This window comes from Oncorhynchus gorbuscha, linkage group LG22 (assembly GCF_021184085.1).
Source record: "Oncorhynchus gorbuscha isolate QuinsamMale2020 ecotype Even-year linkage group LG22, OgorEven_v1.0, whole genome shotgun sequence".
Taxonomy (NCBI): Eukaryota; Metazoa; Chordata; class Actinopteri; order Salmoniformes; family Salmonidae; genus Oncorhynchus; species Oncorhynchus gorbuscha.
Window position 1 is genome coordinate 42,132,352 of NC_060194.1, and position 15,075 is coordinate 42,147,426.

General features: G+C 47.5%; 1 protein-coding gene across 1 annotated transcript in view; it reads right to left on the reverse strand.

Moving 5' to 3' along the window:
- Positions 1–15,075, reverse strand: part of slc1a7a (solute carrier family 1 member 7a) — an 87,576-nt gene that overhangs the window by 58,481 nt on the left and 14,020 nt on the right. The window contains exon 2 of the mRNA XM_046320648.1: positions 13,635–13,714. Within this exon, the coding sequence (XP_046176604.1) occupies positions 13,635–13,714 (80 nt within the window). The remainder of the gene's footprint in view (positions 1–13,634; positions 13,715–15,075) is intronic.

Below are 15,075 nucleotides of genomic sequence, written 5' to 3' on the forward strand. Positions count from 1 at the left end.
TCCTATGACCAACAAACTCTGGACAACCATCATGGGGAGGACAAATGTCTCTTGACCCTCACGCATGCCTGTGTAGTTATATCTCTCACAGTGTGTGTGTGTGTGCGTGTGCGAGTGCTTACATTCATGCATGTCTGCATCTGTGTCTTGATAGTGTGTGAGTCCGTGTGTGTGGTTTTAGGGAGGTTAGTCTTTTTGTCTGTGTATAACCTGTGTAGCCAGCCAGCCGGCCAAGTCCTGTAACTGAGTATCTAGCTATCTATTTGCCAGGGCTTAGTGTCCTGTCTAGTACTGTCCTGTACTCTACCTTCATTTCGCTGGACAGTAGAATTACACTAATCCACCCTTCCTCCTCCTGGAAAGGAAAGTGGAGCAGACTGAGTGCTCCTTCAGTTAACTGTATTCATCAATATCAATAACCACACACATAACAGAGGCTAACATTACTGTAATTATTTACATCAATAACCGCACACACATAACAGAGGCTAACATTACTGTAATTATTTATATCAATAACCACACACGTAACAGAAGCTAACATTACTGTAATTATTTATAGCAATTACCACACACGTAACAGAGGCTAACATTACTGTAATTATTTATATCAATAACCACACACGTAACAGAGGATAACATTCCTGTAATTATTTATATCAATAACCACACACGTAACAGAAGCTAACATTACTGTAATTATTTATATCAATAACCACACACGTAACAGAGGCTAACATTACTGTAATTATTTATATGAATAACCACACACGTAACAGAGGCTAACATGACTGTAATTATTTACATCAATAACCACACACGTAACAGAGGCTAACATTACTGTAATTATTTATATCAATAACCACACACGTAACAGAGACTAACATTACTGTAATTATTTACATCAATAACCACACACGTAACAGAGGCTAACATTACTGTAATTATTTATATGAATAACCACACACGTAACAGAGACTAACATTACTGTAATTATTTACATCAATAACCACACACGTAACAGAGGCTAACATTACTGTATTCATCAATATTAATACATAATAATAAATACACATGAAGACTATCTCCAGTGGAATTGCAGTACAAGAAAACGGCTAGGTTACATACAGTAGATGGCAACACAACGATTTACTTTTACCAATTACCAATGCCCCCAATAGTGCTATTAAAAATTACAGCCACAGATCAGATCATCATAGTCACGAGGTAAAACTACTATTATGGACAAACGAGAAAAATATAGACAATATTCTACAGTATTTTCAGTGGCTGAAATCCCAAACGAATAACCCTGGTAGCACTTTGCTGCCCAGCCAGCGGTAGCTTCTTCTAACAAGCTGTTCCTAAAGCACTATTCTGTCCAGGAGAGGATTAAGAAACCACAACAAACACAAACACATTCTCTCTAAAAACTCATATTTCATCAGAATTCAATCAAAATGTTTGGCTTGCTCTGCTGAACCAACAAAAATCTGGGATTATATTCCATAGTGGTTTATACTTCAGACTGACAGACAGACAGAGAGACAGACAGAGAGACAGACAGACTGACAGACAGACAGACAGACAGAGAGACAGACAGAGAGACAGACAGACAGACTGTAACAGCGTTCTTCGTTTGTGGAAAGAGAGCCGGACCGAAATGCAGCGTGGTAGTTACTCATGACTTTAATGAAAGAAGAGCGTAACATGAAATAACTATTACATATACAAAAACAACAAACGGAACGAGAAACCTATTACATCTGGTGAACACTACACAGAGACAGGAACAATCACCCACAAAATACAAAGGCAAACTGAGGCTACCTAAATACGGTTCCCAATCAGAGACAACGAGAATCACCTGACTCTGATTGAGAATCGCCTCAGGCAGCCAAGCCTATACAACACCCCTAATCAGCCGCTATCCCAAATACTACAAACCCCAATACGAAAAACAACATATAAACCCATGTCACACCCTGGCCTACCCAAACATATAACAAAAACACAAAATACAATGACCAAGGCGTGACACTGACAGACATGCCGACAGACTGACAGACAGGCAGAGAGACAGACAGACAGGCAGAGAGACAGACAGACAGGCAGAGAGACAGACAGACAGGCAGAGAGACAGACAGACGGGTTGAATCAGTTGGAAAATAAATCACTCTGAAAATTCCTTACTGTCGGATCACTGGGTATTCAGCTCCCAAAACAGACAGACATGACGGTACCACAAACATTTATAGTATATTACATTGTATGATACTAGGGTCATTTCCAACTATATTGAAAGCTACGAACATCAGGTGTTAAACTGATGTGTAAGGATTGATTGAATTGGCCAATCAATCACAAATCGCTACCATGATCAGAACCAAAGCGATATAGAAAACATGCAATTCATACTGATTAGTATGGAAATATACTGTTTAACAATGACAACAACAGCTACTACTACTACTACTACTACTACTCACTATCTTCCCCATTATCCCCTGTGTATTTATACCTGTGTTCTCTGTTTGTCTGTTGATATTTGTTTTGTTTGTGAAAGCTATCTGTGATTGTTCCCGTTCTCCTGCCTGTTTCTTGCTCCTGTTTTCTTGTCCTTCCCGGTAGTGACCTTACCCCTCCTTACATGATTATTGAACCCGCGCCTGCCCTGACCCTGATCACTGGGCATTCAGCTCCTGCCGTTCTTGACCTTTTGCATCCTCTTTGGATTATTGACCCCTGCCTGCCTTTGACCTGTCATTTGCCTGCCCCTGTTTAAAAAGGAATAAATGTTTGTTTCTTCAACACTGTCTCTACCTGGGTCACACCTAAAACGTGATACTACTACTACTGCTACTACTACTACTGCTACTACTACTACTACTACTACTACTGCTACTACTACTACTACTACTACTACTACTACTACTACTACTACTACTACTACTACTACTACTACTACTACTACTACTACTACTACTACTACTACTACTACCACTACTACTACTACTACTACTACTACTACTACTACTACTACTACTGCTACTACTACTACTACTACTGCTACCACTACTACTACTACCTACTACTGCTACTACTACTACTACTACTACTACTACTACCACTACTACTACTACTACTACTACTGCTACCACTACTACTACTACTACTACTACTACTACTACTACTACTCCACTACTACTACTACTACTACTACCACCACTACTACTACTACTACTACTACTACTACTACCACTACTACTACTACTACTACTACTACTACTACTACTACTACCACTACTACCGCTACTACCACTACTACCACTACTACTACTACTACTACTACTACTACTACTACCACTACTACCACTACTACTACTACTACCACTACTACCGCTAATACCGCTACTACCACTAGTACCACTACTACTACTACTACTACTACTACTACCACTACTACTACTACTACTACTACTACTACTACTACCACTACTACTACTACTACTACTACTGCTACTACTGCTACTACTACTACTACTACTACCACTACTACCACTACTACTACTACTACTACTACTACTGCTGCTACTACTACTGCTACTACTGCTACTACTACTACTACTACTACCACTACTACTACTACTACTACCACTACTACTACTACTACTACTACTGCTGCTACCACTACTACTACTACTACTACTACTACTACTACTACTACTACTACTGCTACTGCTACTACCACTACTACTACTACTACTACTACTACTACTACTACTACTACTACCACTACTACTACTACTACTACTACCACTACTACTACTACTACCACTACTACTACTACTACTACTACTACTACTACTACTACTACTACTACTACTACTACCACCACTACTACTACTACTACTACTACTACTACTACCACTGCTACTGCTACTATTACTACTATCACTACTACCACTACTACTACTACTACTACTACTACTACCACTACTACTACTACTACTACTACCACTACTACTACTGTTTCAGCATGATGGTGTTGGCTTGTTTACCCCTGTGGATACATGTTACAGAGGTACACTCCTCCAGGAGTTCTGCTGTATGGAGTTTGACAGTCTTCATCCATATGCTTATGGGGATCCACACACAACTAATCAAAGCTCTCCCCAGATAGCGTTTCCTAATAAGCCTTGCTTATAAGTCCATTCCCAAGTGTACTGCAAAGTAATCCTATGGGTCAGCCCTGTGGATGAGAAAACCATGCACATGACTCAGTAGACTGTGTTACTTACTGTATGTAGTAAGTCAGAGTGATTGGCTCAGTTGCCAGGGGGAGTGTGAGATCATGTGAATTCTGGCAATTACATTAACACTGTTCCCGACCCCTTGACCTGTAACATAATGAACAAGAGTATGACCTCAGGATTTCAGTAGGGCCAGGCAACACACCTCTGTAAAGACAGGATACATAACATAGAAATAGAATGACTAGGATGAATTGGATGTCCAGTCTATAGATTACATTTCTATGCCATTCAAGGGTTCTATATCAATACACTGAACGGAGGAGGTTGAGGGAGGTTAGACATCCAAAATAATAACAGTATCGATACACTACCATTGTGTTTTTTAGCCTGCTGTTCAGCACAATGCTACAATTTAGCATTTTATAACACAATGACCTCAAACATAGATTGTTTTCTCTAGTCCAATCCCAACTCTTCCTCCCTCCTTTCTCCCTCCTCCCTCCTTCCATCCCTTCCTCACTCATTCCTCCCTCCTCCCTCCTTCCATCCCTTCCTCCCTCCCTCCCTCCTTCCATCCCTTCCATCCCTTTCTCCCTCCTCCCTCCTTCCATCCCTTCCTCACTCATTCCTCCCTCCTCCCTCCTTCCCTCCTTCCTCCCTCCTCCCTCCTTCCATCCCTTCCTCACTCATTCCTCCCTCCTCCCTCCTTCCATCCCTTCCTCCCTCCTTTCTCCCTCCTCCCTCCTTCCATCCCTTCCTCACTCATTCCTTCAGACTAAATTCCATAACTCATGGATTCAAAATCCACCCAAAAAAGGTAAATATATGAAACCGAATAGAGGATAAGGAAGCTGCCTATTCCTTTAATTGTGCTGCACGTCTCTCTAGCTCATGAGATAATCTGGTTTCCAGTTTGGTTGCTGTGCAGATGGCGCCAGTAAATGGGGACAGAGGGCAGAAGACAGGCTTCGGCTCTGTGTTTGTACAGCTTGGACGCTGCTCCACCCAATAATCTCTGGTGAAACGAACACTGGCCTCACAACCAGCCTGTCTGCCCGCCTGTATCTCAATGAACACTGGCCTCACTACCAGCCTGTCTGCCTGCCTGTATCTCAATGAACACTGGCCTCACAACCAGCCTGTCTGCCTGCCTGTATCTCAATGAACACTGGCCTCACAACCAGCCTGTCTGCCTGCCTGTATCTCAATGAACACTGGCCTCACAACCAGCCTGTCTGCCTGCCTGTATCTCAATGAACACTGGCCTCACTACCAGCCTGTCTGCCTGCCTGTATCTCAATGAACACTGGCCTCACAACCAGCCTGTCTGTCTGCCTGTATCTCAATGAACACTGGCCTCACTACCAGCCTGTCTGCCTGCCTGTATCTCAATGAACACTGGCCTCACTACCAGCCTGTCTGCCTGCCTGTATCTCAATGAACACTGGCCTCACAACCAGCCTGTCTGTCTGCCTGTATCTCAATGAACACTGGCCTCACTACCAGCCTGTCTGCCTGCCTGTATCTCAATGAACACTGGCCTCACTACCAGCCTGTCTGCCTGCCTGTATCTCAATGAACACTGGCCTCACAACCAGCCTGTCTGTCCGCCTGCATCTCAATGAACACTGGCCTCACTACCAGCCTGTCTGCCTGTCTGTATCTCAATGAACAAATATCAAATGTCCATCATAGCAGAGGGGGAGGAGAGAGAGAGAGAGAGAGAGAGAGAGAGAGAGAGAGAGAGAGAGAGAGAGAGAGAGAGAGAGAGAGAGAGAGAGAGAGAGAGAGAGTAAAGCAAAGCTGTCCAGCTCTCTGATTAGTGTGTGTGTGTGTGTGTGTGTGTGTGTGTGTGTGTGTGTGTGTGTGTGTGTGTGTGTGTGTGTGTGTGTGTGTGTGTGTGTGTGTGTGTGTGTGTGTGTGTGTGTGTGTGTGTGTGTGTGTGTGTGTGTCTCTGATTAGTGTGTGTGTGTGTGTGTGTGTGTGTGTGTGTGTGTGTGTGTGTGTGTGTGTGTCTGTGTGTGTGTGTGTGTGTGTGTGTGTGTGTGTGTGTGTGTGTGTGTGTGTGTGTGTGTGTGTGTGTGTGTGTGTGTGCACAAACAGCTGGCATTGGGCCCTGGCTCTCTCTCTCTCTCTCTCCCTCTGACATTCTGATCCCTCTGCGTGGGGTCAGGCGATGTGGTGACTTCCCGAAGGACGGCACATCAGGACGACAAGGGCTGACCCACGTACAGAAACAAATAGGTGTACAGCTCTCTGTATTTCTACGTCTCTCACTGTCTCTCTCCGTCTCTCTCTGTCTCTCTATGTATGTCCTCATTATGTCTTATTGACACCATCGAGTTGCAGTCAGGGACTGACTAGTAGATAAACTGCATGTCTGATTCCTTCTTCCTCCACTCCATTTAAACCCATTAGGATGCACACTGCCTGCTTCCCCCTAGACATCCCTCCAACACAACAGGCCAGGGTCAGGTCAGCGTCATGGTCTGTGAAAATAAATAAAGATAAATGCACTTCCTTGACTGATTTGTTTTTGAAGGAATCCCTCACGTGCCTGGATAGAGCCTCCTTGGCAGGAAAATATGCATGGACTAAAGTGAACTCCTTGTCACGAATATTACCGAAGGTGACTCCCCTTCTTGTTCGGGTGGCGCCGGAGGTTTTGGTCAGGTAGCTGCCCCTATTACCTCACTGCTGAAGGGGGGGGCGGTGCGTTTGCAGTGGTCAGCAGAGGCGAACAGAGCTTTTCATAAGTTGAAGGCGATGTTTACTGAGGCGCCGGTGTTGGCACATCCGGACCCTTCTTTGGCGTTTATAGTAGAGGTGGACGCATCCGAGGCTGGGGTTGGAGCGGTGCTCTCACAGCGTTCGGGTGTGCCACCGAAGCTCCGCCCCTGTGCCTTTTTTTCGAAGAAACTCGGGCCAGCGGAGCGGAATTATGATGTGGGGGATAGGGAGTTGTTGGCTATGGTTAAGACCCTGAAGGTGTGGAGACACTGGCTAAGCACCCTTTCCTTATCTGGACTGACCATCGTAACCTGGAGTATATCCGATCAGCTAGGAGACTGAATCCTCGTCAGGCAAGGTGGGCCATGTTTTTCACTAGATTTCGTTTCACTATCTCGTATAGACCAGGTTCCCTCAACACTAAGGCCGACGCGCTGTCAAGACTCTATGACACTGAGGACAGGTCCATCGATCCTACTCCCATCATTCCGGCAGCTAAGCTGGTGACACCAGTAGTATGGGATGTGGACGCGGACATCGAGCGGGCGCTAAGGGAGGAACCTGCGCCTCCACAGTGTCCGGAGGGTCGTAGGTACGTGCCGCTGGCTGTCCGTGATCAATTGATTCGATGGGCTCATTGTCTACCCTCGTCGGGTCACCCAGGTATTTTTAGGACAGTGAGAAGTCTTGAGAGGAAGTACTGGTGGCCCACTTTGAGGAGGGATGTGCGATTCTATGTTTCCTCCTGTTCGGTGTGCGCCCAGAGTAAGGCTCCTAGACACCTGCCAAGAGGTAAATTACAACCTCTTCCTGTTCCACAACGGCCGTGGACCCATCTATCGGTGGATTTTCTTACTGACCTCCCCCCCTCTCAGGGTAACACAACAATCCTGGTCGTTGTGGATCGGTTCTCTAAGTCCTGCCGTCTTATCCCATTGCCCGGTCTCCCTACGGCCCTACAGACTGCGGAAGCTCTTTTCACCCATGTCTTCCGGCACTACGGGGTGCCTGAGGATATAGTTTCTGATCGGGGCCCCCAATTTATCTCCCGTTTTTGGAGGGCATTTATGGAACGTCTGGGGGTCTCGGTCAGCCTGACCTCAGGGTATCACCCGGAGAGTAATGGGCAGGTGGAGAGAGTTAACCAGGAGGTGGGTAGGTTTCTGCGGTCGTATTGCCAGGACCGGCCAGGGGAGTGGGCGAGATATATTCCCTGGGCAGAAATAGCCCAGAACTCACTAAGCCACTCTTCTACCAACATGTCACCATTTGAGTGCGTGTTGGGGTACCAGCCAGTCCTGGCACCGTGGCATCAGAGCCAGACTGAGGCTCCTGCGGTGGAGGAGTGGGTACAGCGCTCTAAGGAGACCTGGAGGGCGGTCCAAGAGTCATTACGCCAAGCGAGTATAAGGCAGAAGAAGAGCGCTGACCGTCACCGCAGTGAGGCCCCCGTGTTTGCACCTGGGGACAGGGTCTGGCTCTCGACCCAAAACCTGCCCCTCCGCTTGCCCTGCCGGAAGCTGGGTCCGCAGTGTATAGGGCCATTTAAAGTCCTGAGGAGAATAAACGAGGTTTGTTATCGATTATTACTTCCGTCGTATTATCGTATTAACCCCTCGTTTCATGTGTCTCTTCTCAGGCCGGTGGTAGCTGGTCCCATGCAGGAAGGTGAGGTTCCGGAGGTTCCTCCACCCCCTCTGGACATCGAGGGGTCCCCGGCGTACAAGATACGAGCTATTCTGGACTCGAGACGCCGGGTGAGGGGCTTGCAGTACCTCGCTGACTGGGAGGGGTACGGTCCGGAGGAGAGGTGCTGGGTTCCGGTGAGGGATATTCTAGACCCATCTATGTTGAGTGAATTCCATCGCCTCCGTCCGGATCGCCCAGCGCCTCGGCCCCAGGGTCGTCCCCGAGGCCAGCGTCAGGGGGGGGTACTGTCACGAATATTACCGAAGGTGACTCCCCTTCTTGTTCGGGTGGCGCTCGGCGGTCGTCGTCGCCGGTCTACTAGCTATCGGCGATCCGTTGTTCTGTGTTCCTTTAGTTCTGTCTAATTGGTAGCACCTGTTTCTTGTTCGGTTGTTAGGGTAGGGTTATATATAGTCTGTTCAGCCCGCTTCTGTTTCGTGCGGGCTTGTTCGTCTGTTTTGTTGTTTGAGTGTATTTTTGTTGGCATTTGGGTTTCACGCTGTCCGTTTATATTTCTGTTCATTTGTGTTTCCACTTTTGTTCATGTTATGTTTCCGGGACATTAAAGCGTGTTGTTTTTCCCACATCTTTTGCTCTCTGCGCCTGACTCCACACCTCTTCACTCATTTACCGTAACCCTCCTCCTGTGTGTGAATGGAGGACTAGAACATTGAGGGACCCTGGCCCTTCTGCTCAGAGGGGAGGAGGAGGGAGGGATGGAGAGGGGGGAGACAGAAAGGGGGGAGAGAGAGAGAGAGAGAGAGAGAGAGAGAGAGAGAGAGAGAGAGAGAGAGAGAGAGAGAGAGAGAGAGAGAGAGAGAGAGAAAGAGAAAGAAAGAAAGAAAGAACGAAAGGATAAATTTCTCATCCAGTCTTTGCCGTAGCAGGGACTGTTATAGTAGCTTATTCTGCAAAGTGTCCTGCATGTCAAATCAAATGAGAGTTTATTGGTTGCGTTCCCCAATTTGCAGGTGTAGCGAAATGCTTGTGTTTCTAGCTCTAACAGTACAGTAATACCTAGCAATAATAAATATAATAACAACATGTAACCCAGAAAAATGAAGAAATTATGAAATATCAGAACGAGCAATATCAATGACCAGAATATAAATAAATATATATACTGTATATACATATGCTGGTGTGTAAAGACAGTATGGACAGTATATGAATAGAAAAGGTGTGTACAGCATTAGTTACATAGGAAGAGCCATGGCCACCTGAGCAATCAGGGGAGAATGTTATTGGTCAGGGAGCTGACCAAAAACAGTTTGTCACTCTGACAGAGTTCCTCTGTGGAGATGGGAGAACCTTCCAGAAGGACAACCATTTCTGCAGCACTCCACCAATCAGGCCATTATGGTAGAGTGGCCAGACGGAAGCCACACCTCGGTAAAAGGCACATGACAGCCCACTTGGATTTTTACAAAAGGCGCCTAAAGGACTCTCAGACCATGAGAAACAAGATTCTCTGGTCTGATGAAACCAAGATTGAACTCTTTGGCCTGAATGCCAAGCGTCACGTTTGAAGGGAACCTGTTACCAGCCCTACAGTGAAGCATGGTGGTGGCAGCATCATGCTGTGGGGTAGTGTTTCAGCGGCAGGGACTGGGAGACTAGTCAGGATTGAGGGAAAGCTGAATGGAGCAAAGTACAGAGAGATCCTTGATGAAAACCTCCTCCAGAGCGCTCAGGACCTTAGAAGGTTCACGTTCCAACAGGACAACGACCCTAACCACACAGCCAAGACAACGCAGACGTGGCCAGAACAGTGACTAAGGCTAGTTAGTGGTGACTGTTTAACAGTCTAATGCACCTGTACTGTCTTTGCATTCTAGATGGTAGTGGGGTGAACAGGCAGTGGCTAGGGTGTCTGAGGTCCTTGATTATGTAATCAGTCCGATTGCACGATTGTTACTTCCTTTTTCTCCGGTCGACATCACTCTCCTCGTGTAGTCGACTCACAGAGGGCAAGGAGGACGTTCTCCGGTCAACATCACTCTCCTCGTGTAGTCGACTCACAGAGGGCAAGGAGGACGTTCTCCGGTCGACATCACTCTCCTCGTGTAGTCGACTCACAGAGGGCAAGGAGGACGTTCTCCGGTCGACATCACTCTCCTCGTGCAGTCGACTCACAGAGGGCAAGGAGGACGTTCTCCGGTCGACATCACTCTCCTCGTGTAGTCGACTCACAGAGGGCAAAGAGGACGTTCTCCGGTCGACATCACTCTCCTCGTGTAGTCGACTCACAGAGGGCAAGGAGGACGTTCTCCGGTCGACATCACTCTCCTCGTGCAGTCGACTCACAGAGGGCAAGGAGGACGTTCTCCGGTCGACATCACTCTCCTCGTGTAGTCGACTCACAGAGGGCAAGGAGGACGTTCTCCGGTCGACATCACTCTCCTCGTGCAGTCGACTCACAGAGGGCACGGAGGACGTTCTCCGGTCGACGTCACTCTCCTCGTGCAGTCGACTCACAGAGGGCACGGAGGACGTGCTCCGGTCGACATCCCTCTCCTCGTGCAGTCGACTCACAGAGGGCACGGAGGACGTTCTCCGGTCGACATCACTCTCCTCGTGCAGTCGACTCACAGAGGGCACGGAGGACGTTCTCCGGTCGACATCACTCTCCTCGTGTAGTCGACTCACAGATGGCACGGAGGACGTGCTCCGGTCGAGATCACTCTCCTCGTGTAGTCGACTCACAGAGGGCACGGAGGACGTTCTCCGGTCGAGATCACTCTCCTCGTGTAGTCGACTCACAGAGGGCACGGAAGATTTGGGTCCAAAATAGAGCAGAGGTGGAGAAAAACTAGCCAGTTCACCATTATTAAACCCCATAAAAGGAACAAAGATTTACAGCACAGCTCTGCAACAGAAGTATAATTCCCAGTCTCTCCTCTGTGAGTAGAATGCAGATGAAAATAATTTCCATGTAGCATTTATATAATAATTGCTTGTCCCAGGTCTGCATCTTTACCTTTCCCGAGCATAAAAGCCTTGCATAAACACCAATAGATATTAATTTCTTAGTCAGATTATTATTTTTATATATATATAAACCACAACAATGCAACAATGAAGAAAGGCAACTCACAGGAGTTAATTAGTCCAGGGCGTTTCAAACCTCTCCTTGGGGAACCCCAGCGAACCTGATTTCACTTTTTAACTAAACCATCAAGCCCTTGAATCAGGTGAATCAGGTGAATCAGGTGAATCAGGTGAATCAGGTGAATCGGGTGAATAAGGTGAATCAGGTGAATCGGGTGAATCGGGTGAATAAGGTGAATCAGGTGAATCGGGTGAATCAGGTGAATCAGGTGAATCAGGTGAATCAGGTGAATAAGGTCAATCAGGTGAATCAGGTGAATCAGGTGAATCAGGTGAATCAGGTGAATCGGGTGAATCAGGTGAATCAGGTGAATCAGGTGAATCAGGTGAATCAGGTGAATCGGGTGAATCAGGTGAGCTAGTTCAGGGCTATTGTGAAACGTCTGAGGGTCTCCGAGGAGAGGTTTAATAACCATTGAGTTAGGCAATACAGCAGCACCAAGAGACCAGGGTAGTGAGGACAGCCTTAGGCTATGACATGTTGTGCTTCACCACAGCAACTCATTTGATCTACAGGGTCCTCAACCTGTGACACGGTTGGTTGTGTGAAAAGCCTGTTTAATAATAATGTTTTGTCCCAGTGGCAGGAACACCACATTATGTGTGTTTGTGTTCTACCATATTGTACATGGCAGGGCTTCCACACAGGGCTGCCACACAGGGCTGCCACACAGGGCTGCCACACAGGGCTGCCACACAGGGCTGCCACACAGGGCTGCCACAAAGGGCTGCCACACAGGGCTGCCACACAGGGCTTCCACACAGGGCTTCCACACAGGGCTGCCACACAGGGCTTCCACACAGGGCTGCCACACAGGGCTTCCACACAGGGCTTCCACACAGGGCTGCCACACAGGGCTGCCACACAGGGCTTCCACACAGGGCTTCCACACAGGGCTGCCACACAGGGCTTCCACACAGGGCTTCCACACAGGGCTGCCACACAGGGCTGCCACATAGGGCTTCCACACAGGGCTTCCACACGGGGCTGCCACACAGGGCTGCCACACAGGGCCGCCACACAGGGCTGCCACACAGGGCTTCCACACAGGGCTTCCACACAGGGCTGCCACACAGGGCTTCCACACAGGGCTTCCACACAGGGCTTCCACAGTGCTATATGGGACAAAAGCCATATAGATTCCCACTGGACTGAATGCATTATAACTTCACAAGGTATATAGCAACGTTCACATCACACATATTTCTCCACAGCCATATATGACGTACGAACCGTGGACCCTCACCATTCGTCAACAGCAGCACAACCACGTGACCTGAAAGCGGAAACTTCTAAATACAAAAGAAAATGTTTTTGAGGACATACTGCAGCTAGTTCCCAAGTCTGAGGGAGAGAACACGAAGGTAGATGAAAACACACGCGCGCACACACACACACACACACACACACACACACACACACACACACACACACACACACACACACACACACACACACACACACACACACACACACACACACACACACACACACACACACACACACACACACACACACACACACACACACACACACACCAGAATATTATATTATGTTCTTTTCCTCAGCACTACAGAAATAAATACTTTTTAATTTCCACGAATACTACTCTCCACACATAACCCCCACATCAGAGCACACTGTGTTTGAAGGGGAGAACTAGTATAATAAGCATCACAGCTTTCCAGAGGACTCTCTGCTTTGACTAAGGACAGTAGGCCAAGGAGAAGCGTTTGTACTGTACAAGTGGACAGAATTGCGTATGTCTGTGTCCGTGCGTGTGTTGTGGTTGCGGGGGGGGGGGGGGGGGTCCTGTGTGAACTACCCAGCATGCCCTCTGTTCCTACCTGGAGACGACGAGGGGAAGAATGAGCATCTTTAACATCCTCATCAGGAGCTCTCCAGGAAACTGGAAATATTTCACCTCCTACGGAAACACAGAGCAGAGCGTTAGTTAAGGTAGATAGATACAGTAAGTATACAGCAGGTTGGGTATTTATTTATTTTTTACCTTTATTTAACTGCCTGTTCAGGGGCAGAACGACAGATTTGTACCATGTCAGCTCGGGGGTTTGAACTTGCAACCTTCCGAACAGGCAGTTACTAATCCAACGGTCTAACGGTTAGACCGTTGGATTAGTAATGGCCTGTTCGGAAGGTTAGACTCTAACCACTAGGCTACCCTGCCGCCCCATTTACCTGAGAAACATCTGGAGCATCCCAAAAACATATTGTTACCTAAAACAATGAAGGTGTTTAAATGTTGCTTTCTCATATGTCAAGTTAAGGTTGATTGGTTGACTTCAACTATTTCGCTACTAATGTGAATATTTCAACACCATAGTGCCCTCAAAGCTCATCACTAAGCTAAGGACCCTGGAACTAAACACCTCCATCTGCATCTGGATCCTGGACTTTCTGTCGGGCCGCCCCAGGTGGTGAGGGTAGATGGCAACACATCTGCCAAGCTGATCCTCAACAATGGAGCCCCTCAGGGGTGCGTGCGCAGTCCCCTCCTGTACTCCCTGTTCACCCACGACTGTGTGGCCAGGCATGACTCCAACACCATCATTAAGTTTGCAGACGACACAACAGTGGTAGGCCTGATCACCGACAATGAAGAGACAGCCTATAGGTAGGAGGTCAGAGACCTGGCCGGGTGGTGCCAGAATAACAACCTCTCCCTCAATGTAACCAAGACTACAGAGATGATTGTGGACTACAGGAAAAGGAGGACCGAGCACACCCCCATTCTCATCGACGGGCTGTAGTGGAACAGGTTGAGAGCTTCAAGTTCCTTGGTGTCCACATCACCAACATACTATAATGGTCCAAACACACCAAAACATTCGTGAAGAGGGCACGACAAAACCTATTCCCCCTCGGGAGACTGAAAAGATTTGGCATGGATCCTCAGATCCTCAAAAGGATCTACAGCTGCACCATCGAGAGCATCCTGACCGGTTGCATCACTTCCTGGTACGGCAACTGCTCTGCCTCCAACCGCAAAGCAATACAAAGGGTAGTGCGTACGGCCCAGTATATCGCCGGGGCTAAACTGCCTACCATCCAGGACCCTACACCAGGCGGTGTCAGAGGAAGGCCCTAAAAATGGTTCTCAAGAGGGTTTCAGTAAATATATTGGTTGGGATCAATTACCTACATCCACTACACAGGTCACGACCACTAGACGTGTTATTTACCAAGTGGTAATACAAGAGTACCGGGTAATTGCCATTGCAAAAGAGCCTGTATGGCACCATTCCTGATGAACAGATTGTGGTTTAT